Source organism: Mauremys mutica, chromosome 10 (genome assembly GCF_020497125.1).
Source record: "Mauremys mutica isolate MM-2020 ecotype Southern chromosome 10, ASM2049712v1, whole genome shotgun sequence".
NCBI classification, from domain to species: domain Eukaryota; kingdom Metazoa; phylum Chordata; order Testudines; family Geoemydidae; genus Mauremys; species Mauremys mutica.
Window position 1 is genome coordinate 80,083,154 of NC_059081.1, and position 24,475 is coordinate 80,107,628.

General features: G+C 43.2%; 1 protein-coding gene across 1 annotated transcript in view; it reads left to right on the forward strand.

Moving 5' to 3' along the window:
- The first annotated feature begins 10,173 nt into the window (after positions 1-10,173).
- Positions 10,174-24,475, forward strand: part of TRPM8 (transient receptor potential cation channel subfamily M member 8) — an 80,811-nt gene continuing 66,509 nt past the window's right edge. Inside the window, exons 1-6 of the mRNA XM_045032627.1 lie at positions 10,174-10,287; positions 13,246-13,319; positions 17,569-17,725; positions 21,134-21,311; positions 22,354-22,526; positions 23,897-24,071. Coding sequence (XP_044888562.1) covers positions 10,189-10,287; positions 13,246-13,319; positions 17,569-17,725; positions 21,134-21,311; positions 22,354-22,526; positions 23,897-24,071 — 856 coding nt within the window. The 5' untranslated portion in view covers positions 10,174-10,188. The remainder of the gene's footprint in view (positions 10,288-13,245; positions 13,320-17,568; positions 17,726-21,133; positions 21,312-22,353; positions 22,527-23,896; positions 24,072-24,475) is intronic.

The following is a 24,475-nucleotide window of genomic DNA, read 5'->3' on the forward strand; positions in this document are numbered from 1 at the left end:
CAAGAAATAGCACAACACATAAAAATATATTCAACACAACAATTATATTAAACAGGCAACAAATACAACATAACAGGGGAAACACTATTTTTAGGGTCACCGGTGCCCACACTTAAAATACCCGTGTCTGGATGTAACAAATGCAAAACTGGTGTCCTGTTGGTACGCGTACTTTGCTGGGGCCCTGGATGACCTATACAATTCTCTGCAGAGGTGTAGCAGTGTGGCTGACTGGGTTCAGAACAGCCCAAAAGACCCACAAGTGGGAGGAGGTGGTGAATCCCTCCACAGGTGTAATAAGCGGTAGATTATAGAATCCTCAAACCCTCACTCCCTGGCTTGAGGACACAGTTCAGGGAGTAGAGGGTCCCCAAAACAAATACCCTGACTAACTAACTAAAGACAAGGCACTCACGAACTCCACAAATGATCTTCAGGGTTGAGGATGACGCTGGACGATTTCAGGGGCTGCTGTCCGCTGGCAGGGATCCTCCTCAGGCAGGAATCAGCCCTGGACTAGCAGCGCTGACCATGTGGGGACTGGTCTCACCAGGGGAGCTGGAGGCGAACCCAGCCTGGCTGGGGAAATTTCTCAGCGAACATAACAATTGGGAATAATCCGTGAGGAAGGAAAACCCAGCTGGGGAATCTGGTGTCAGGTCCCTAGAGGCCAGTTCTCAGGGGGAACCCTGCTTGCAGGCCTGGGACTCACCAGCTCCCCACACAGCCAGTTTGGCCTTTTTCCTGGCTGGCTCCAGCCTCTCCTCAAAATGGCTTCTCCCTCTCCTCAACTCCCTGGGAGGGGCATCTCCACTCCCTATTGGTTGCTGGGCAGACTCTGAGTTTGCCTTGGCTCCTCCTCCCTGAGCTGCCAGCAGACAGAGCTCCAGGAATCTATGTAATCTCTTTGGGGGTTACACTCATTTGACCAAATCTGACTTGTGCTTTGACTAATAATCACTTAAAATCTATCTTTATAGTTAATACGTTTGTTTGTTTGTTCGTTCTACCTGAAGCAGTGTGTTTGGTTTGAAGTGTGTCAGAGGGTCCCCTTGGCAGAACAAGCCGGATACATATCAATTTCTTTGTTAAATTGTTGAACTCATATAAGCTTGCAGCGTCCAGCAGGCATAACTGGACATTGCAAGACGGAGGTTCCTAGGGTTATGTCTGGGACTAGTGTCATTTGCCTGCAAGTAGCTGGGAGCAGCTTACATGCCAGAGGCTGTGCGTGAACAGCCCAGGAATGGGGGTTCTCACAGCAGAGCAGGGTAAGTCTGGCTCCCACAGTCAAGGATTGGAGAGGCCTAGCAGCTCACCGGTCTGGATAACACCAGAGGGGAACGTCACCCCCGCACTCCATGAAGAGGAGATGTACACGTGAACTCACCCCATCATCTTGAACTCTGGGGGGAAGGGAACAAAAATCCCTGTCAAGGAGGCGCTGCATTTTTTGGCTGTTTGAATCCTGAAGGGCTGGAGACATTAAGCTCAAGACAGAGTTCCCCAGGGGCTGCCCCTTGGGGCTGCCCAGAAAGACACTTTGAATTGACAGATCACTACAGCTCTGTCACTCTTAGGATTTAGATTGTATCTCATCGCTGTGTGTGTTTGCTTGCTTTAGCCTGTAAATAGTTTATCTTATTCCTTTTTCCTAGTTAACGAACCTTTAGATAGCTTGTTACAGGATTGGCTACAGGCGTCATCTTTGATGTAAGATCTAGGGTAAGTGACTGTTCTCTTGGGACTGGAAGCAACCTGAATGTGGTGTGATTTTTGGTGTAAGTGACCATTTATCGCCAAGTCCAGTTTGTCCAGGTGACAAGGGAGACTGGCGAGTCTAAGGGGACTGTCTGTGACTCCACGGTAAGAGTGCTATAGTGATCCAGGAGCTCACATTCATTACCGGCTTGGTGAAATCTAATTATAGAACACACCGCCCGTTCGGGGTGTCTGGCCTGTTTTTGACAGTCTGCCCTGAGGTCAGCACTCATGGTTTTGAGCCCAGTTGCAGAGTAGACACAGTGTGTCTGTGCCTCACATCCCCACCTGTAAAATGGGGATAACTAGTGCTTCATTACCTCACCCGGTGGCTGTGATGTTATATATAGTCAGCATTGTGAGGTGCTCAGATAATACAGTAGTGAGGACCAGAGATCACAAGGAAACTACACTCCATGGTCTTTGGCTTTCAAAGGGGCTGGCAGCACACTGCACTGGTGTTGCAGATCACCTGAAAGTACAATTGTGTTAAATCAAACACTTCTCTTGTACCTGACACACTCCAAACAATCTTGCCTCAGCTATGTACTTTTATTGTTCCCAGTGTTGTAGGGGCATACAGTATCTACTTCTGTGTAACAGTGCTACGACAAATAACTGTGCTTCCTGCGATGTTTACAACCAGTTCAGTGCTGTATAATTTCCTGGTATACAAGGCCGAGAAGGTTAGAACCCAAGCTGTGCATAAGCCTGTTTGTCTGTAACTATTTTCAGGGATTCCACATAATGTGATCCCTAGAAATACAGTTTCTTCAAGTGAGGTGGTTAGTTGAGCCTTCAAAAATCAGTGCAGCTTCATTCATTTCAGTGGAATAGTCTGAGATTTTTTGAGACAGAGTCTTGCAGTTTTTAAAAAAAAAAAAGGCTGTGAAATGTGGAATAAATTCTCTTTTGAGATCTCAATCCTTGGCAATAAAATTTCAGTAGCATTCTCATCAGGGTTCTTATCAGATTTATCTTAAAAAATAAAATCTTTGTTATCAACATAAAGATATTATTTAACACAGATTATTGGTTTTCATAATGAGCATTTTCAGTTGCATTTGTGGCTTTCTAATAGTGCTGGTAATTGTAGAAATTAAATTGCGTACTACCAATGTACGATAGAAATTGATAGCCATACTGTGAAGTGGAAACCAGTGTTATTTCAACAGAGTTTATAAATATCTGGCTGCAATTATTCATTTCTTACTCGTTATCAATCACTGAATAATCTCCCTCTTGATTTCTGTGTCCTGACCTTTTCATCCACCCACCATCCCCCTTAAAAGGGAGTATGACACATGAAAAAAGGCGGGGCTTTGAATGCTGAAATATATCAAACCCTTCCTCTTGAAAAGTAATGTGTACAACAAGATTGCTGGGACAAACAGTCAGGAGATTTTGGCTGAGCGCTCTACTGGTATGTCATTAGGGGTTGATTTTCAACAATTGCCTTTTGAAGTTTGAAGAAGAGATGGCAGTGACTCAGGAAATGTACTTAATAACTAATGTACTTCGTAACATTTTTCTTTTCTGTTTGTAAGCTTTGCTTTTTAAGCTAAGTGGCATGATTAGACTGATGCAAATTGGCATTAGAAGCATACATTGAACTGAGAGAAACATTTTTGTGCATTGAAGTTTTCCTTGTTTAAGCTGGAACCAAGTACAGCTCAGTTTAGAAAACAGTTTGAAAAGCTGGCGTGAAGTATTAGTGACTTTACAAAAATACCATTTTAAATGTAATTACCATTTCTTGTTACTTCATTTAGCTCCAGGTAGAAAGATTTCACTGGAATGTACTTATTGCTGGAACTGCTACGGAATTCACAGTAACATTCTTACGCTTAAGATGATTATTCAGTTGTTTAGTTGGTGGAATAATACCTTTCAAACTTGCTGGTTAAGAAGGTTAAGCTGTAATGGAATAGCCCATGCTATATAAAGGTAGTGTTTTTCCATAAACATATTGCACTATAAAAAAATGAAGGGAACATATTGCTTTAGCTAGTAGGACAGTTCTCATAGACTGAAATTCTGTATTTCATACTTTTCTATATAATTTAAATGTGCGCAATGCCTTTATTTTGAACCAAAACATGATTATGCATATGGAGTACTTTATATAAACGATCCCTAATTAGTTAGCTGCTACATTTTTCTCACAAGCTCTCTAACAGAGAAAGAAATCTCAACTCTTTGAAACCTAAATTAAAGATGGGGCACAGGATTTGCATTGATTCTGTGTCATCTCAAACTTTTTTTAGTTTTGCCATAGCACAGCGAATCTTTTAAATTATTTACAAAGGCAGCGAGAGAATTGAAATCCTTTTGAGCGTTGAATGAATAATTTAAAGCTTTCATTTCCATTTAACTTCTTTTTTTAAATGCAGTTATGTCCATGGTCACTTCTCTGGGTGTTAGATTTATTGGCTGAGTTTTATATGTTGGATTGTTTAATAAATTTATTACGTAAATACAGATGAAAATGCATTTCTCCCTGTGGAGTTTTTACCTTGAGATGTAGCTTTAAAGGAAGCTTTACCCTGAGGGGAAATTCTTGAAAGTTAAAAGCATTTGCTTTACAGGGTTGTGGGTTGGACGTTAGTGGGCCAAATACTGCCAGTTTTACTCAAATAAAAGTTCAGCCCTGGTGTAATTATATGCTGATCACATAGACTTTGGTAGTCAAGATTTTTGGCAAAACTGCCCCAGATAGTTATTTTGCCATGTCTTTTATATAGTTCTTATGTGCTATGACGTTTTATCAGATTAAAAAAATTAGTTTGGTATATAGGTACCGTCTATCTAATTAATGATGGATAATACACCAGAAGAACCAGCCTGCAAAAGCAGGACCTAAAGAGTTTTGGTAGCCTACTTTTTTCTTCTGTTTTTGTATTTTTGAGATTGAATTTTGATGTAGTCTAGGAGTCCAGTTTTGGCCCCCTGTTCTACCAGCATAAATGTAGAGTTGTTACGGCAATAGAGTTACTCTGGATTTTAGACAAGTAGAGATTATCTCCCTGGGACAGAAGACCCGTAAGTGTGAAGGATCTGGGTGAAACGTGAGTGACGAAGAGGTTTGTGTACATTATGTGCAAAAAAATACATTAAACCAGCATTCAGGTTGCACAGTGAACCATTCACAAGTTAGGAAATGTCAGCATTTGTCATCTGTGCAACCTTAATTTGGCCCCCACGTGCATATACACTACAAAAGTCTAATTACAGGATAGCATAATATTTTTTCCACAGGACCCCTTCCGCATTCAGTGCACAGGGTGGATAGCGCTTACTGATTTGGTAGCTATTCAATATATCTTTTTATCCTCATGCCTTATTGACTGTGCACCACCAAACCTTCCACTGAATCCAGAATTCTTTAATTTCCTCCTTGGCTTTTCCGTGGCACTCATTGCTGTAATAATCGAGTGCTTAACAAAGCCCCTCTGAGGTAGAGAGGTATCACCATTTTATCGATATGGAGGCACAGAGAGATGAGACAGCATGGTTTAGATTGTCTGCTATTTTGGGTGTCTGATTTGAGAAGCCTAGGACCTGTTTTTCAGAGTACCTAGCATTTTATAGCACTTCATATTTCAGTCTACAGGTCCCATTAACTTCTGTTGCTGTTGTGAGTGCTCAGTCATGTGTGCAAATCTCACCTCGGTGTCAAGTTGGGCACCTTATAAAATAAGGATCCCACAATTAGTGGCCATCTGTGAAAATGTTTGATTTAAGAAACTTGTTCAACATCACACAGGAACTCTGGGGGCAGAGGGAGGGATAGAATCCAGTTCTCCATGGTGGCTTTCAGCTGCCTTAACCAAGAACCCTTCCTTTCTCTTCCTGCAACGCCCTGCCTCCTTCACAACACACTTTCTACTGTCTGCAGTAAATGAGACAGGAGTCCTTCAAGTCTCCTTCATTGCACAGTCCCAGTACATCCCCCACACAGGAGGAGGCCAGGGTCCTACAAGCAATAGACTCATTCACTACATGACCCCAGTTCATCCCCAGAGCAGATCTATCCGGTGCACGGAATAAGACAAGGGGCCTGTGGGAAAGTATGTGATCATGCAAGTAAGACTCTAATATAATGCGCGCACACACACGGGCAGAATGAAGGTTACATAGACAGCCTTAATCCTAGCATTTCTAAGCTTTTGAGTGCTTGTCTCTGCAAACTGATCATTGTATGTAATTTCCTGTAGATGTAGATTTAAAAAAAACAAAAAATATTGCACCCTGGGGAACTATGCAGACCCCTACGTGGGTCTTCAGAATCATTGCAACGTTTAGAGGTACCGTTAAACCCCCAGCACAGTCCTGTATCAGTTGAGCTAACGGAGCAATCGATAGCAGTACTGGTTGTTACCCTGTGTTTGGATTAGCTGTTAGAGGTGAATGACACACTTTGCCAGGGGGTTTCACAGCTGTTTGCTAGACAGTGGAGGCATGTTGAGACTTGGGGATTGTTGGTTCGATGCGGGTTCTGCAAGGGAGTGGTTTCCAGTGGTTATAGACCCTTCTGCCCCCAGGTACCCCCACATCTGTTGTCAGCTCCCTGCTTATCAGCTGCTGCCTGTTCAGGCTGATAGCTCCTCCTGAGCATCAACACTGGCAGCATTGAGAGCACAGCCTTCCTGATCCCAGTTCCTGTGTCTGGCGCCACAGTGGCCTTTGGCAGCCAGGAGGAGAAACAATCATAGGTTAACTTAAACCCTGCTTGGCTCCTGTATGCCTGGGCAGGATTGAGCCCAGTACAGAAGGAATCTGCAGAGAATTTAGCTGCCAAACTCTAACAAGCTTCCACGGAATAGGTGTGAACTGTTACTTTCATGGGGATAGTAAAAGACATATTCCTAATACCAGAGCAACTGGTACCAAATGTCAACCCCTTGTTCCAAAGTATGGAGGTGATACGGCCTCTCCGTGAAATGATTGTGTGGATGCACTTTTAAACGTGGGCACTCTTCGCTCCATGGCACACTTCTGTCCGTTGAATAACATGCACCTGACACCTGCGGTTGCTTCCACTGAAGTTTTGCCATTATTGTCACCATTTTGATTGGCAATGTCCAGACCCACAGTGAGAAGCTGGATGCTTCAGGAAGATCTTGGTTGAGCTGAGATCATCTTCGTGGGAAACAAAGCGGTTCTGTCACTGAGCCACCCTAGAATTCCACTTCTGTGGAGCTTTTGTGCTGTTTGCAACTAAGTGTTTTTAATTTTTCTATTTGGATGGGGTGGAGAGAGAGGATGTGAGTGGCAATGAAAGTATCCTTGAGAATATGGCTTCATTGCAGCTGGGCTGTCAGGGATGTGGAGGGTTCTCCAGTGGCCCTGGCTCTGAAGGATGAATAGCTTGCTCTTTCCGCAGAGGTGAGAGAGTGGAGGAGGAAAATACCATCATCCTCAAGCCCTTATGGAAGAATGTGTAGGAAACTTGGTCTCTGGTTGTGCATGAGCTACAATTTGGACCAGAGTGACTTCCATAAAGAACGGGCGGTGGGATGTTTGCTGCCTGTAATGTACACATGTAAGGAATGAATGTGGCAGGTTGTCAGATTTACGTGGTGTACCCTGGTTTTGTCATCTGACAGAATGCAGATTCCATGTGTTAGTGTTACTTAAAGATAACTTGAAATGATTTTTTAAAATTAGATTTGTTCCCCTTTTTTTTGCTTCATATAATTTTCCCTGCTTTTGTTTTTACCCTAGAAATAACCGGAATGTGAAGTCAGGTCTTTCTTGCTCCTGTAGGATGATTTTCTTAAGTCTCCAGATATGTGGTATGAGCTCTCAGCTTCTGTGACTGCCTGGGGTGAGGGACATTCTCTCTAGCATTCATTAGTTACGTAAGTGTTAACCAAAACAGGTTTAAACAGCCAGAGTCAAAATCTCATCGCATCTCAATTGTTCAGCTTTCACTCGAGTTGTCATATTTCCTATACGTATTAAAAGAAAAGGCAGAAAACACCTCCATTCTTGACATTTTAATCCAGCCTTCCTTATACATCATGAAATGCCTCACCTGACTTCAGGGCCGCCCAGAGGATTCAGGGGGCCTGGGGCAAAGCAATTTTGGGGGCCTCTTCCATAAAAAAAGTTGCAATACTCTAGAATACTGTATTCTTGAGATGCATAGTCTCGTGGCGGCCCCTGCGGGGCCCGGGGCTTGGGGCAAATTGTCCCACTTGCCCCCCACTCTGGGTGGCCCTGCCTGACTTTGTCTCCAGCCGTCCCCACTTCTGCAGGTCATCTTTGAAGTATTCCTACTCTATGACACACAGAAAGCGAGGCCTCTCAATTTGCTACCACCAGTGCGCCATAATCCAACTGGCAAAAACCCTGCAATTCTCGAATGTTGCTGGAATACTTCTACTGTTGCTAAGGGAATGCTCACTAGAATCCCTTTCCAGCAGTTCTTGAAATGACAAAAGCCTCTGAGGGGCAAAATGACTTCAAGACTGAAGGAGTGTTATATTTGGGGACAGCTTTAAGAATCCATTAACTCAGTAATGTTGAATTGTAATGGAACACCTATGGAACACATGGGACAGGCAGCCGAGTAATTATACAGAGTTGATTTCTTATAATCAGTGCTGCTACAGAGCATATGAAGTGTATTCGCAATGATGGGACACAACGGTGTCGTTATTTTTGATAATAGCTAGTGAGAAGGTTGATGGGAAATTTCTGGGAACTGAAATTAGTTGAAAGACATCTAATGGCAAGAGATGTAATTCTTTTGGGATGACAATAAGGAATGCATGTTACAGATGCAGGGCCAGATTCTGATCTTGGTTACACTGGTGAAGTTATGGAGTGAAAGTGTGGATTTCCACCAATGTGATTGGGATCAGAATCTGTCCCACAGTGAAGAATGATATTAAATATTTGAGTGGAACAGTTTTCTAGCCTAGGAACACACATTAAATATTTGCTAAACATTCATTAGAGAAGTGTAATATAAATAATACCTGATAGTAGGTCTCTTAAGCTAGCTTGTTTTATCGCCTTCTGGGGTTGCTTGCATGATGTTCTGAAATGGTATTTCCAGGCATTCATTGCTGGGTTTTTTTTTTCTCCAAACTCATGAATAAATCACTTGCCAGTTTTCAATCACCAGAAGTCATGTGCCTTATCACACAGAAATGAGTATTTATTATTTACAGTCTAGAGGTGCTAAGTGACACTATGGTGCTCTCCATGCACAAAGGAGTGTATGGTCCCTGCCCCAAACATCTTACACTCTAAATAGTCCAAGAGTGGGAAAAGGAAGTAATATTGGTTCTATTTTATGGATAGGGACTGAGGAGCAGAAAGATTGAGGCACTTAAGGTCACAGTTGAAATTTGAGTCTGAATTGGGAATTGAACTTGATCTCCTGAATTCCCTTTTAGAAGGGGAGAATATAGTTTGCTTCATTGCAAGGTGCTAGGTGCCTTGTAAATAGTTTAGATACTTGCAACTTCAATTTATATTAGCGTTTCTATTTTCTGAGCTTCTGAATCTGGTTCAAATATGCTCACTGCCATTGGGACCAAGTTCTTATTCCTGAAAGTGCCTTAGTGAAGTTATAGTTAGAACTCTGTTCTGCATAGCCTGGAGTACATATCCATCCATCCATTTCAACTTTCTCAATCCAGCAGTGTGCCACTATGCCTTGATTCTAACTTCAAAGCCGCTTGGTATTGCAGTTCTAGGTCCTTCTGACTAGATCTGTGAATTATGCTTAGCTGTGGCATATTAATGCAGTAATTTTTATAATGAAGATGGACTAGAATGAAACCATTAAATATCTTTTCATTATAGATATCAGAGAAGATTGTCAAAAACCCAGGCAAGGAAGGGTATTCTTGTTAAATAGCGGGATAAGGATTGAAGAGATCAGGTTTCAGTTTCTGCCTCCATGCACTTCCTCTGTGATGTTGAGCAAACTCTGATCTCTCTGTGCCTTAGAATATTTCTGTAGGAATAATTCCTTTTGTCTGATTAGACAGTAAACTCTTTGGTGCAGCAACTGTACAGTACCTAGTGACACAACAAGGCTTCAGTCTCTGTTGGGACCTCTAGGCACCACATTATGTGAATTACTACAAGACTGCCCAACATGCTGAAATTTCAGCATCTCTACATCCATACACTATGGAATATATTACACACTTCCTTTGCCTAAAGGTGTTAAGTCAGTCCTGGGAGGAAAACCTGTTTCTTTCAATACTCTGGCCTGAGGGATTTGGGTTTTTTTTAAATATTGTATTTCACATTCCAAAAACCAACTAGAATAACGAAGGCACTAATACAGGATTTTAATGGAACCCAAAGCACCAGGTGTGATCAAATTTTTGAAGGCTAACACTAATGTTGATCCCCAAAATCTTTCTCTCCCCCCACAGGTGGCTGCTTTAGGTTTGCATGGGCCCCATGAGAAACAGAAGAAATGGCACTTTGGAAGGTTCAAAAGTTCTTTACTCCAGTATATCTCGCAGCACAGATGTGTCGTACAATGACAGTGTAAGTAACGGGCACAATGCATTTCCATGGTACGTGCGTGGCTGTAGTCTCACTTGGAACTCTGCCACAGTGAATTATTAGTCTCATACACAAGGAGGAAGATGTATAATGGGCTTGCAGCACTTTTTCCTCAAAGAAAAATACTGTTCTATTCTATAGCCAATGGCCTCTAAAGCTACTATAAGAAGTAGTAGGTAGGTCAGTGTCACAGAATGCTAGAACATTTTTTTTTGAAGGACTTTATCCCAGTTCTGGACCTTCTGTGAGCAGCGATAGAATGCTGCCAAATTGTTTGGGATAGGTTTCCATTATGGACACAGTTAAATTAGAATGAATCATGACCTAATTTACCACTTGAAACTAGATGTCCAGAAATGAGAATTTAAAGCACTACCCTCCTCCTCCTTGCCGCACATCCTGGATTCCAGGGATTTTTCCTTCATGCCAATCAAGACTCATTGGCTCTGACCCTCCGCTGCCTTGCACTTTGTGGAGTTACCCGATCAGAGTAGCTGTATGTTACACACTTTTCATGGGTGTAAAAAATCCTTGCAAGGCGATGGACTTTGGAGCCTGGGTGCTGTGGGCGGCTGCAGATGGACTCCTAACAAGTGTGAGCTTGGGGGTATCCCATACACTAGTTTTCATACTGCCAAAATGATGAATTATTAATGTAAAATCTTATTAGCTTTGTGCTTTGGTGAATAGTATCTTTGAAAGAGCACTATACTTTGAAGTATAAGTAGCAGATCTCCCATATATTTCAGATGTCCTTTAGGTTCCTATATGGGTGGGGACCAGGAGCATCTAAAACCAAGAGAATGAACTTGTCTCATGAAATGGGCAGGCGTCTGAAACGGAACAGTGCAAATGAAGTAACTTTTGAGATGGGCCCAAGCTATTTCAGTTGGCCCAAATCTGGATTCAGAACACCCCCAATGGAAACGTGTTCAGATCCAGGGTTTTGGTTTGGCTTATAGGCAGGGGGCAGCTGCAAAATGTGACAGGGGGTCTGTGTTTGGATTCTGTCCCTCCTCCTTCTCTCGTAGTCTCGGGACGTTCAGGACTGCGTGGCTTTGGTTTGGCCCACTTTTGAATAAACACTTGACGTTTTATACAAAGTCGATTTATTTATATATATATATATATATATATATATATATATATATATATATATATATATATGGATCTCTTGGTTTGAAACACATTAGACTTGAGGTCTTTCCAAGTGCTTAGGAGTGTAAATCTTTATTTCCAGTAGAATTTGTATCCAGGCTTCTTTCCTGATCTAGATTAAACTCCACCATTAGCAGCAGCTGCACAAAAAGGCCCCAAACAGACTGTGCCTTTGAGAACTCTCATATGGTTAAAGGAGAACTCCACTTCACTGCAAAGATTCAGATTGTCATAGAACTAGTCGCAAAGGGGAGTAAACGGCCACAGGCTGCGGGGCCTGTGTGTGGGGCCATGTGCAGCAAGGAAAAAAACTGTACTTCAGAGGGATGTGACTCCCCTCCTCTTGTTCCCGGCGGGGAGTAACTTTGCTACTCATCCATAATGGTAGCAACCTACTACTTCCCTCATCCTGGCTGATGTGTGGGCGTGGGCAAGGTTCTGCCAAATCTCTGCCCACTTGCTCATGGGGTTAGTAGCAGGTATGAGTGCCTGCGCCCAAGGCCAGGGGATGCTGTGCAGGAGCGTACAGGGCAGGGTGCAGTCGGTCTCCCCTTCCACGTCTGGAGCCAGCACAGTCCACGCCACGTTCTAGCCCTAAACAAATAAGAGTAAATAAAAGACAAATAAAATCATTTCATGATCAGATCGGAAGCTCCCATTTTGTTAGTCCCTGGAGGTAAATTAGGTGCAAAAGAATTAACATCTCCATAGAAACAGCTGCATATTGGAGAGCTTCCAATCATCCTAAGGCAAGGTCTATTGCAGTGTTAAACACTTGGTGTGTTTAATTTAGCGAAGTTTAATTATTAAATTAGAATTGGAAATTACCTTAAAACAATCTGAATTCCACTGGGGTTTGACTCGAGACTTAATCTCCGACTGGGGCATGCTGGGTTAGATTAAAATAGCAAGTGGAGCTGGCATCTCTTTTGGTAGGAGCCAAGGGGAAAAAAAGGTTTGTTTGGAATGTTGGCGATATGATTTTAAACACCATTTAGCAGGTATGTTAACTGTGATCCCATAAGATTTCTAAAGGTGTTAAACCGGGTCTCCACTAGGTGCTGAGTGGCGTTCAGAATTGTGGTCGAAGTGGGGACTGCTTTGTAACTTCTTGATATTGACCTAGTTATTGGGATGTTTGCTGTACGAACATGCTGGGTTAAACCAATAGAGCTCTTAGAGAGCAAATAGGAAGATGAAGCCATGTTTCTAAATGTGAGCGTGTGTAACCCACACACCTTCTGGGTGTGGTGTTCTGTCCCATCTAGTGGGATCGAGACCACTTAGAGAGAGAAAATGAGTCTGCTCTACAGCCTTAGCTAAAAGCTCATTGGCTTTTAGCTCATGCAGTAGAGGCACATGCACTAAGCTCGAGAGGTCCCCAGTTCGATCCTACCCGCCGCCGACCGGGGTCTGTTGGTATTACACCTGTCTCCAGCGTGCGCTTAAGGGACAGTGCAAGAGCTGTTTGCTTTGATGCTCATCATGTTGTTAAAAACACCTTTTTCCTGATCTAAACAAGGCCTACTAGGACATTCTGATAGTTTTAAAGTTCCTGTTTTAATATTTCTATTGTAGTTAAAGGATTTAGCTATCGCCTGCCGTCCTCCTGCACTGCTGCGCCCACACTGACTCTGACGCTACATTGCGAACAAATGAATTACAATGAATCGCTGCAGTTTTCCTTTAAATGCCAGTGTAAGGCACCTGTGCTGCCTTTAAAGAGTTTGCCATGCTGGGAGTCACTGAGCTAAAACTTTTCCCTCTAATCTTCCCCCAAAGGATTTGGTCACCTTCATTCAAGAACATTTTAAGAAGAGAGAATGTGTCGTCTTCTCGAGAGATGCCAAGTCAATGTAAGCAAATACTCTGACCTTTGCTTTTTACAGGAGCGGGAGGTACTGCTGGTCGAGAGCAACGTAATGAAATAACAGTCAACGCCAGCATTAGGATTTTGGGGAACTGCCAGTGCACTTCTTCCTTGTGCACCCTCGTCTTCTAAGTCTCACTTTTGCCTTCCACTTTTGCCTTCAATCTTTTTCTTTTCTCCCCTTCTCTAGTCATGTTCCCTGTGTTCTGGTCATGATCCAGGGGGAGGCCAGATACAGCTCTGGGTATGCTTAAGAGGTTGGAATGGCAGATTTTCCTCTGCCCTCCAACACTCTGGATGGGAGGAGAGAGCAGGCCTCCAGTCTAGTCTACTCTGGAAAGTGAGTTTGATAAATTCAATCAAAGTTGGGACTGTCATGCAAGGCTGGCCTTACCATGAGGCGTACTGAGGCGGCCGCCTCAGGTGTCAGACTGTGTGTATGTTGGGGGACCCAGAGTGTAGAAAATTGTGTCTGCTGCTGGTGCCTATGTATTCTCTCTGTTCTAGATGCACAGCGATGGTGGAGTGCTGTGCTGGAGGAAGGCGGGCACAAGAGACATAACAGGCAGGCAGGAGAAAAGGTGAGAGAGAATAACAGAAAGTAGCAGGAGCTGCAGGGAGAGAGAGGAGGAGGCACCTCTTATGTATCTCTCTAGCACCCCCAGGAGCCTGGACTGATTAACACCAGCTCCTCAGGAAGCTTCCTGTTTCCTGCTGCTTCCCTGAACCCACTTGAGGAGAACAGGCAGACACCTGACATAATAGGAGCCAGTTAGGTAAACTAAGTTACTAGAGAAATTCAACAACTCTCAGGAATTTTGTAGGTTCTAAGACCAGAAGGGACCATTGTGATGATCTAGTCTGGCATCCTATATAACACAGGCCAGAGAATTTCCTCAAAATAATTCCTAGAGCTCATCTTGTAGAAAAACATCTAATCTTGATTTAAAGATTGTCAGTGATGGAGAATCCACCAGGACCCCTGGTAAATGTGTCTCAGTGGTTAATTACTCTCGTTAAAAATGTACACGTTGTTTCCAGTCTGAATTGGTCAAGCTTCATCTTCCAGCCCTGCTGCATCTCACCTAAAGGCAAACCCGAAATGAAGGAACTGGTTAACAATTGATACAGCAACAAAACCCAACTGTTGCGTGTCTGAGGACTTGCACGCTCCCCTTCGACACGGGAGCCTCTCCTCTTACATATAAACTGCAGCATGCTTTCCCATAACCTCAGAGAAGCCCTTTGTTGGAGTTCTGTAGGGATTCAGCTTTGGGGAAGGGTGAAAAAAGGACAGCTAGCTGGTTCTTACCAGATTCTCCCCCCACAAATCCAGGAGGAAAATATCGGACATTACTGCAGCACTTCCATTCTGTAGAGCCCACCTCCTTCCTTTCCTTTTAGGAGAGAGAGGTGTGGCTAGCTGCCATGTTCAATCCCGGAGAGGGCTGTGCCTGCTTGGTGAGAGGACAAAACATATATTGTTGTCTTTCATCAAAGTTCCCAATGAACACATCGGCACTTTATATTCCTAGAGAATTTATGAAGCATTTTAGAATCCTGGAATAGGCAAACTATTAATCTTCAATCCAGTTCTTTCAGAGTGTTGGAAACCCTGGGTTCATAAAGCCTTTTCCCCTTCTTTATTTCAACTTCTCTATCTGCACTGAGTTGCTCTTCTGAAGGAAGTCAGTGCTGTGTTCTCATACGTCCAGAAGAGAGAGGAATATATGACATGTTCTTGTCCATAATCATCTCCTGAGAGAACTTCTCAGAGACCTTGCAGATAATCGGTGATGTTAACACTCTTATAAATATATGGCAACAGATGGCCAGACCACTGTAGGTATCTTCTTGGGAACAGCACAAAAATGGAGGTTGGAGTCCAGCTGGGTTGCATTCCATTAGCTTCATGCTCATACAGACTCACCCTAGGGGCTACTTCCGACAGTCCAAAACAGCTCTGTTTGGATGGTGTTGGATCAAATGTCTCTTCCAGATCTTTGGCTTATGCAAGACAACATTGAAACCTTACCGGCGAACCGCAGCCACTGGGAGCTGTGGGGGGCCATGTCTGCGGACAGTCAATGTCAGCAAAATGTCTTGCGGCCTGCAATCAGATTACCCTGATGGGCGGCAGGTTGCCCACCACTGCTCTAAAGTGAGCTTCAGCTAAGAGTGTGTCACTAATTTTCATGGTCTCAGATTATGGGTCAAGCCTCAAGACCTAGGCAATTGTTCATGTCTTCACTTTAAAGTCTGTTTGGTCTGTTGCCTTTCAGAATTCTGCTGTACTCCACAATGATATTGGGTGGGATGCCACTGTGACATTTGGCATCTACTTTTTGTTTTTTCAAAGATATAATTTGCATCAGATGAGCACCTGTGTCCTGCTGTTTAGCATTATCAATAGAGGTCACAGTCTGCAGCCTCACCGTAGCAATTCACATATCTTATTTCAGAGAAAAAAGCTTTTTAACTGGCCATTTCTACACTTATAAACAGCCCTTGTGTATGTCATATCACCTTGGGACCAATTTCTGCATCACCCACCCCTAAATTTCAAAGCAATGTTAGTATAGTCTGTTACCATGAAATGTGCTTCATTCCTATTTCTCTCCCCCCAGCCCCACACCTACACACCCCTATCCCACCACCTATGGACATTGTTGAAAATATTTATGGACCAAATATTTCTAATTATTTTTGACAGTGACTATTTCTAAGGATGGGTTTTTCCTCTATACTGTAAGCAGCCCATTTTCACTCTCCGGGATTTTCACTCTCTGCAGTATGGTCCAGGTAACCCATCTCAGAACACCCATCCTCATCCAGAGAAAGGAGGCCTTTTAGTTACCTCGGTACCTGAGCCACTGAAGCTATCTCATCTCACTAGCCTTCACTTCCAGCTCCTTTGGCTGCAAGCTGGACTCCAACTTTAGCTCCATGAACCCTATTGCCTGGTACCGTGGACCCATGCAGGAAGCCTGCAGTGTAACCCAATAACACTCCCTTGTAAGGAAAGTTGGAGGGCAAGAGGCAGATACTGGGCTGTGTCCTGTCTGTAACAAAATGCTGGGCTCCTGGCTGCAGCAAAATGGCTAACTCTGTGGCAGAATTGCTGAACGCCATACATCTTAGAAAACACCAGAGTTCATAAAGCCTCGAATAAAATGAATGGAGCTGGTCACACCCTTTGGAGTTACTGTTTAAAGCTTTCTGCAGACTCAGGTGGGTGCCATGTGCATTGCATTGATTTACTGCATTGAATTGATAACCTCGGAAATATGGAACAGGAAATCTTCACAACCATAAGAACAAATTTTTTTTTTATTAAAAGCAAAGCTGAGGTTCTGGAGCATGATGTAAATTGGGTGGTGGTGGAACACCTGGTGCCCTGTGTATAGGGCTTATCTCTAGAAGAGTCACATACTGTAACTTTTTATGTTTTTTCAATCCATCTGGGTGGTGGATACCAAGACATGTTGAGATGATCCTGGGACGTCATCACTGGGAGTCCCCAAGTCATAGGCCTCGGATAGTGAAGGGACTTAAGTTCAAGTTGGCATCATCTGACTCATGGTGGGATTTAGTTTAGAAGGAAATGTTATGGTGTTAGCACATTAAGATGGAAACTATCAGAAAGGCACTAAGAAACTGAGCTTCAATCTGGCCAAAGCAGGGCAAAAGGGAGAGGGATTTAAAAATCCTTCATTGTCTCAACAAGAAAAAGGTCAGAGCCCCTCTAATATGGAGCAGAGTAGGTGTTGACACGTGTTGGATTTTGTACATAAACAAGATGAGGTCTTTCTGTAATGTTACAGAGTTAGAACACGAAATATATGTTTTGTTTGTATGACATGAATACTTGAAAATACATGTTAGCTTTTGAGTTTCAGTTTTCCTCAGTCTTTCCCACTTACATAGACCTCAGCAATAGACGTTACATTTCACCTCGGGCCTTGTGCATCTTTCTGGCCAAGCACCGTAACTACTCAGTTTTGTTCAAGAATAAAACTTTAAATTCCCATTTAGACGTATTCTATTTATTCAAGCACAAGTTGTAATATTATAGTTGCACAATGTGCAGCCAACCTACTTGTCAGATACATGTGGAAAAGCTGCTCACCAGTCTTAGTTGTCATTATACTATCAGTCACTGAAAGAAAAGAGTATTTGTTTTCTGGGCAAAAGATATTAATCTGTTTCTTTTTTCTATTCACTCTTCTTGGCAGGGACAACTTGTGTAAGTGTGGGTATTCCAAAAGCCAACATATAGAGGGGACGCAGGTAAATAACACCGAGAAATGGAGTTATAGGAAACACACAAAGGAACTTCCCACTGATGCTTTTGGTGACATTCAGTTTGAAAATCTTGGGAAAAGAGGGAAGGTGAGTAACTGCTGAGCTGACACCGGGTATTTTAACTCCAGCCTAGCCATAAATGGATTCTGCCCTGTGACTTTTTGCATTAGCCTTTATAAAATAAATTTAGAATAATTAAAAAGAAGCCAAAACAATCAAAGGGAAAAAAAGATGCTTAGATTTTTTGATCACGAGGAACCTAAAGTTAGGTACCTAAATAAGCAATTTGATTTTTTTCAAGCCAGTGAGAACTGCTGGGTGCTGAGCACTTTGGAAAATGGCAACTTATTTAAGGTTTAACAGATCTGTTAAAAAAAATTGACCTGTTTTAACGTTGGAAAATAGGGTTAAATGTACTTTTTGGAGAAATTTGTTTTTCTGAAATGATGTATATATTTTTGGGAACAAACACTGGTTTTGAAATTCTTGTTTTTTCCAACTAGAGAAAGTTGGGGAAACAGTCACGAATGAATCCCCCCCACACTTTACCACATTTTTAACCACTCCCACCACATGCACACATTTTCAAGTGCATAAAAACCTTAAAAGAAACCAAAAAAATTCAAAAATCGAAACAAAAAATTTCATTTAGAAACAAAATAGTTTTGAAATGAATTTTTTTCATTCAGTTTCAAATGCAAAAATTCTGTGGAATATTGAAAAGAAATTGGGTTGAAAAATTTCAGTTAGGATTTTTTTCTTGCAAAGTTTCTTGCAGGGAAAATTCCCATTTTCCACACAGCTCAATATGGATTTAGAAGACTTTTGGATGATCTTGTGCCCAGTTTTAAATGTTCAGATGGCCGTATCTGAAGATCCCGTAACACCTTCATAATGTTCAGGGACATTACACTGTTCACATAACTCAAATTGCGTAGCTTAGATCGACTTTTCCCTTTAGTGTAGACAAGACTTAAGTATTCCATGGGAATCATAGAATCATAGAATCTCAGGGTTGGAAGGGACCTCAGGAGGTCATCTAGTCCAACCCCCTCAAAGCAGGACCAAACCCAACTAAATCATCCCAGCCAGGGCTTTGTCAAGCCTGACCTTAAAAACCTCTAAGGAAGGAGATTCCACTACCTCCCTAGGTAACCCATTCCAGTTCTTCACCACCCTACTAGTGAAAGTTTTTCCTAATATCCAACCTAAACCTCCCCCTCTGCAACTTGAGACCATTACTCCTTGTTCTGTCATCTTCTACCACTGAGAACAGTCTAGATCCATCCTCTTTGGAACCCCCTTTCAGGTAGTTGAAAGCAGCTATCAAATCCCCTCTCATTCTTCTCTTCTGCAGACTAAACAATCCCAGTTCCCTCAGCCTCTCCTCAGAAGTCATGTGCTCCAGCCCCCTAATCATTTTTGTTGCCCTCCGCTGGACTCTCTCCAATTTATCCACATCCTTCTTGTAGTGTGGGGCCCAAAACTGGACACAGTACTCCAAATGAGGGCTCACCAGTGCTGAGTAGAGGGGAATGATCACATCCCTCGATCTGCTGGAAATGCCCCTACTTATACAACCCAAAATGCCATTAGCCTTCTTGGCAACAAGGGCACACTGTTGACTCATATTCAGCTTTTCGTCTACCGTAACCCCTAGGTCCTTTTCTGCAGAACTGCTGCCCAGCCATTCGGTCCCTAGTCTGTAGCAGTGCATGGGATTCTTCCGTCCTAAGTGCAGGACTCTGCACTTGTCCTTGTTGAACCTCATCATATTTCTTTTGGCCCAATCCTCTAATTTGTCTAGGTCCCTCTGTATCCTATCCTTACCCTCCAGCGTATCAACCACTCCTCCCAGTTTAGTGTCATCTGCAAACTTGCTAAGGGTGCAGTCCACACCATCCTCCAGATCGTTAATGAAGATATTGAATAAAACCGGCCCCAGCACCGACCCTTGGGGCACTCCACTTGATACCGGCTGCCAACTAGACATGGAACCATTGATCACTACCCATTGAGCCCGACCATCTAGCCAGTTTTCTATCCACCTTACCGTCCATTCATCCAGCCCATACTTCTTTAACTTGCTGGCAAGAATACTGTGGGAGACTGTATCAAAAGCTTTGCTAAAGTCCAGAAATAGTACATCCACTGCTTTCCCCTCATCCACAGAGCCGGTTATCTCGTCATAGAAGGCAATTAGGTTAGTCAGGCATGACTTGCCCTTGGTGAATCCATGCTGACTGTTCCTGATCACTTTCCCCTCCTTTAAGTGGTTCAGGATTGATTCCTTGAGGACCTGTTCCATGATTTTTCCAGGGACTGAGGTGAGACTGACTGGCCTGTAGTTCCCTGGATCTTCCTTCTTCCCTTTTTTAAAGATGGGCACTACATTAGCTTTTTTCCAGTCATCCGGGACCTCCCCCGATCGCCATGATTTTTCAAAGATAATGGCCAATGGCTCTGCAATCTCATCGGCCAACTCCTTTAGCACCCTCGGATGCAGCGCATCCAGCCCCATGGACTTGTGCTCGTCCAGCTTTCCTAAATAGCCCCAAACTACTTCTTTCTCCACAGAGAGCTGGTCACCTCCTCCCCATACCGTGCTGCAGAGTGCAGCTGTCTGGGAAGCCAGTGTAGAGTGCAGAGAACAGGGTTGTGATTGTGGTAGCCCATCTTTCTGAGGAGACATGCTGTTGCAGTTTCCTAAGAGCTGATGACTTCATGCACAGGTAAATCACAAGCAGAGAGAATCCCATCTGCTACCTCCCAGGTGAGAGCCTTAATCACCATGCACAGAGCCATACGCGCTCTCTCTCTCTCTCTCTCTCTCTGGCCCAATAAATATTTAAGTATTGATACAAGTGGAACAGCTTCAGTAGGAGAGATTGGGAGCCACCCACCTGGACTAGCCTACAGCCTGATAAGGATGTTCACCTGACAGGGAGATGATGTGAGTTCAAGTTCCTGATCCAGAGTGGGGACTCAAACCTGCGTCTCATATTGTAGGCAAGTGCCCTAACCACTGGCCTAAAGGTTATAAGGGCGGAGAAAGGGGAAAACATCCTTTATGTGAATCTGACCTTGAAAAAACTTTTTCCCCCAACCAAAACTAACTGGATCAAAATCACCAATAGTTTCAGGTTGACTGAAACTGCATTTTTTGAATAAATTTGTTTGAAAAAACTTAGCCCATCTCTATTCAGGTGTCCTAGGAGTGGGGAAAATACAGGCCATAAAACAAATGTTTAGAAAACACACACTGGGCCTGATTCTCCATTGCTTTGCACTTTGGTCATTTACTGCTGTGCAATGTGGGTGACAAATGTCACCTAATGGAACCATTTTGACACCTGCTTTGTATTTTGTCTAGATATAAATGGTTGCATGGAGGGCAAGGGAGTGGGGAACCAGGCCATCGCTTTGAGACAAAATGGAATTACTCTGTTGCCATTTATTGCTGCTAACCCTGCATTGTGTCCTCTCTCATTGAAGTACATCCGGTTGTCCTACGACACAGACTCTGAAATGCTCTATGATCTGATGACTCAACACTGGCACCTGAAAAATCCCAACCTTGTCATCTCAGTCACAGGGGGAGCAAAAAACTTTGCTCTAAAGCCGCGGATGCGCAAGATATTCAGCAGGCTGATCTACATTGCCCAGTCCAAAGGTGAAAGGGGTATCTGGGCTGCCTTGAAGCTACTAGTTTTTATGTTGTTCCTCCACTGGGCTAGCCTGGTATCTCTTGGCTTGTCAGTATAGTGGTTAAACAGTGATGTTGGACACTAATATAGGGAAAGGAAAATAGATTATTAGGAAATATGCATCAAGAGACAAATCCTGGTCCCATTGAAGCCCATGCGAGTCTTTTAATTAAATTAATGTGGGCTTAATTTGGGGAATATATCTTGGGGGCAAGTCTCTCTTTTTTGATGCCACTTTGAGTGTCCCCATGCCTTTTACAATCATTTATGTAATGAATACCTGCGAATTCAGTTGTAGCTATTAGCACATAGAGTAGGATAATAGAAAAAGCTAATTGTAATAATTTGTATTAAAAAACCTGGGCTAAGTTCACACTCGTGTAACCCCTTTTTGAAGTCAGAAGAGTTCAAGCAAGTGAAGAACTTGGTTCAGTGAGTGCAATTGTGATTTAGCTGAAGTGAGAGGTGAATATTTCAGTCAGCTGGTATATTAGCCTTCCACTAAATAAAGCTGGTGGAGAAGAAGAAGCTGTGAATAGTCAGCAGAGAGGCAGAGCTTTCTGTTAGTGGTTGCCTGCTTAGTCCACTTCAGACAAGTATGGCCTACTGACGTGGGAACTGGGTGGAGAGCCATTCTTGGCTTTGCCAAGGATGTCCTTTGTAGCTTTGGGTAAGTCTCCTAACATCTCTTCTTCCTGTATCATATGGGAATTAACATATCTCCTGTGATCTAGTGAGGATAAATTAGTAGGCTTAGTGTCTTGAAGGTAAACAACCCCGAGGGCCAAAATCCCCACTGCCTTGCCCTTTTGTGTTGTCACTTGCATCGGTGCACAGTACTGCCACATCAGTGTCTTGCACCCACATAACACAGGCCTTCATGACTACACGAGATGTGAGGCAGTGGAGAATTGGGGATGACACATGCACATATCTATAAAGACAAGAACTTTTTGTGCACAGTGGTAGGTCTGTGGGTAAATTTCATTTGGTACCTGCCATCTGCAGGGGCCTGGATTTTCACAGGAGGCACTCACTATGGACTGATGAAATACATTGGAGAGGTGGTGAGAGACAACACCATCAGTAGGAGCTCAGAGGAGAACGTGGTGGCTATCGGCATAGCAGCCTGGGGCATGATTTCCAACCGGGATAGTCTGATCAGAAGCAGCGATACTGAGGTGAGGAACATGTAGTGCTGTCAATGGGGTCATGGGAAGCCAGTGAAAACCCTACAAAACTGAGTTATATTCTGACCAAATGCAGTCTACTCTCCGTAAATGCCTCACTGCTCTCCATCCACACCTCTATCTGCATGGAGCCTGATGCCATTGGCCTGTGACTGATTTGGATGTGAGGTCCTATTAGAAACTCTTCCTGCTACAGATCTTGTGCTGCGCTGTGTTGTAAAATAGACAGTGCCTATTAAAGATAATAGTTAAACAACAAATGAGATATATTGCACTCACAAATTGTGCATTGGATTTTGAAAAAGATGTGCCACTTAGACTCAGTCAGGTGGATTCACTAAAGGAGAAGGGGGCAATATTGTCTCTCTTGTCCAGCTGAGCACTTCTGCACAGGAACAAGGTGGATGGTCAAAGATGTCTTTATGCACCTTTGTGTTGTCCCATTTCTGGTGCTAGCCAGGTGCCTGGGTAAGCTAGGCTCTCTAACTCATTCGTCTGCTAGTGATCCTAAGAGGTTATTCCAGCAGCCACTGGTTGCTGTGGCATAAGAATATAAGGTTGTGGCGGCAAAAGGGAGGGCTTGTTATGCACACTAGAGGCCGAGGGAATGCAAAGAGGCACTCAGTAGTTCTTTGGTTGAACTGGGGCATGTGACAGAAATTTCTGTAATGCAATGGTATTATTGTATATGTTGGTAAAAGCAGAAATTTCAGCTGACGAGGAGGAGGAACAAACCAGCATGTCTGATCCTATGTCCACTCTGCTAGATTTCTTACAGTACATCAGCAAAATAGTGGACAAAGGAGACAATAGGTTGTTTGGGTTCTTTTTTTTTTGAAAACTCATTGACAAAAACCCTCACTAAGTAGCATTAAGGAAACAAAGTCTTGGGGTGAGGGGTAAAGGTTGGTCATAAATTAGAAAGTGGTTAAAACGGAGGAGAAATGAATTGTGAATTTTCAACATGGCCTAGCAGGATTAAAAAATGACTAGACATCTATATGAGTAACGAGAATATCCACAGTTCCGTTATATAAAATAAAACTATAGGAGGTGTAAGCCCTCACTCTCCTGGGCACAAGCCCACCACATGGAGGAAGGGAAGAATGTCCTCTCTGGACAGGTTATTCCATAACTGACTTATGAGTGCTCTTGCAACTTTCTCTGAAGCAGCTGGTGCTGGCCATGGGCTAGATGGACCTTTGCTCTGAACTGGTCTGGAAGTTCTTATGCTGCTAAAAACTGGAAAAAAACAGAACAATAGTGATGCCCCTCCCACGGACCTGCTGTGTCCCTATTTCAAGTACTGCATGTACCATGCCCTTCTGAACTCAATGGAAACCCTTTGCTGATGTTTCTAGGGGTACTATTCAGCCCACTACATAATGGATGACCTTAAGAGGGACCCATTGTATTGCCTGGACAATAACCACACCCACTTATTGCTGGTCGATAACGGCACCCATGGACATCCAGCAATAGAGGCTAAGCTACGGACACAGTTAGAAAAATACATTTCGGAACGCGTTATCCCAGGTTGGTGCAGTTCTCTAACTTCAGATCATTCTGCTCAGGTGCTACAGGGTTAGATGCTACAGAACATACTGTGGGAAGAAACAAGCTTTCTCATGTTGCCATGCAATGGATGACAAGCGTTTTGCTCATATGCCTAATAACAAAGAAGGCTTCTGATGGCATACTGTCAATGTGACCCATGGTGATTTGTGCGTGTTTCAAGGAGAACATACTTCCCATAGGTACAGATAAGTAGAGCTTACATAATCTGTTTGAGGCTCACCACAGAGTACAATTTACTGGGTAAGGTGAGTTTCAGGTACTATATGGGATAAACATTCCTTTCAGTTCAGGAATCAAAGCGATTTCACTTGCTGTGTCAGAGGAGATCACCTGATGGGCCCAGGTTGTTTTCCATCCTTATA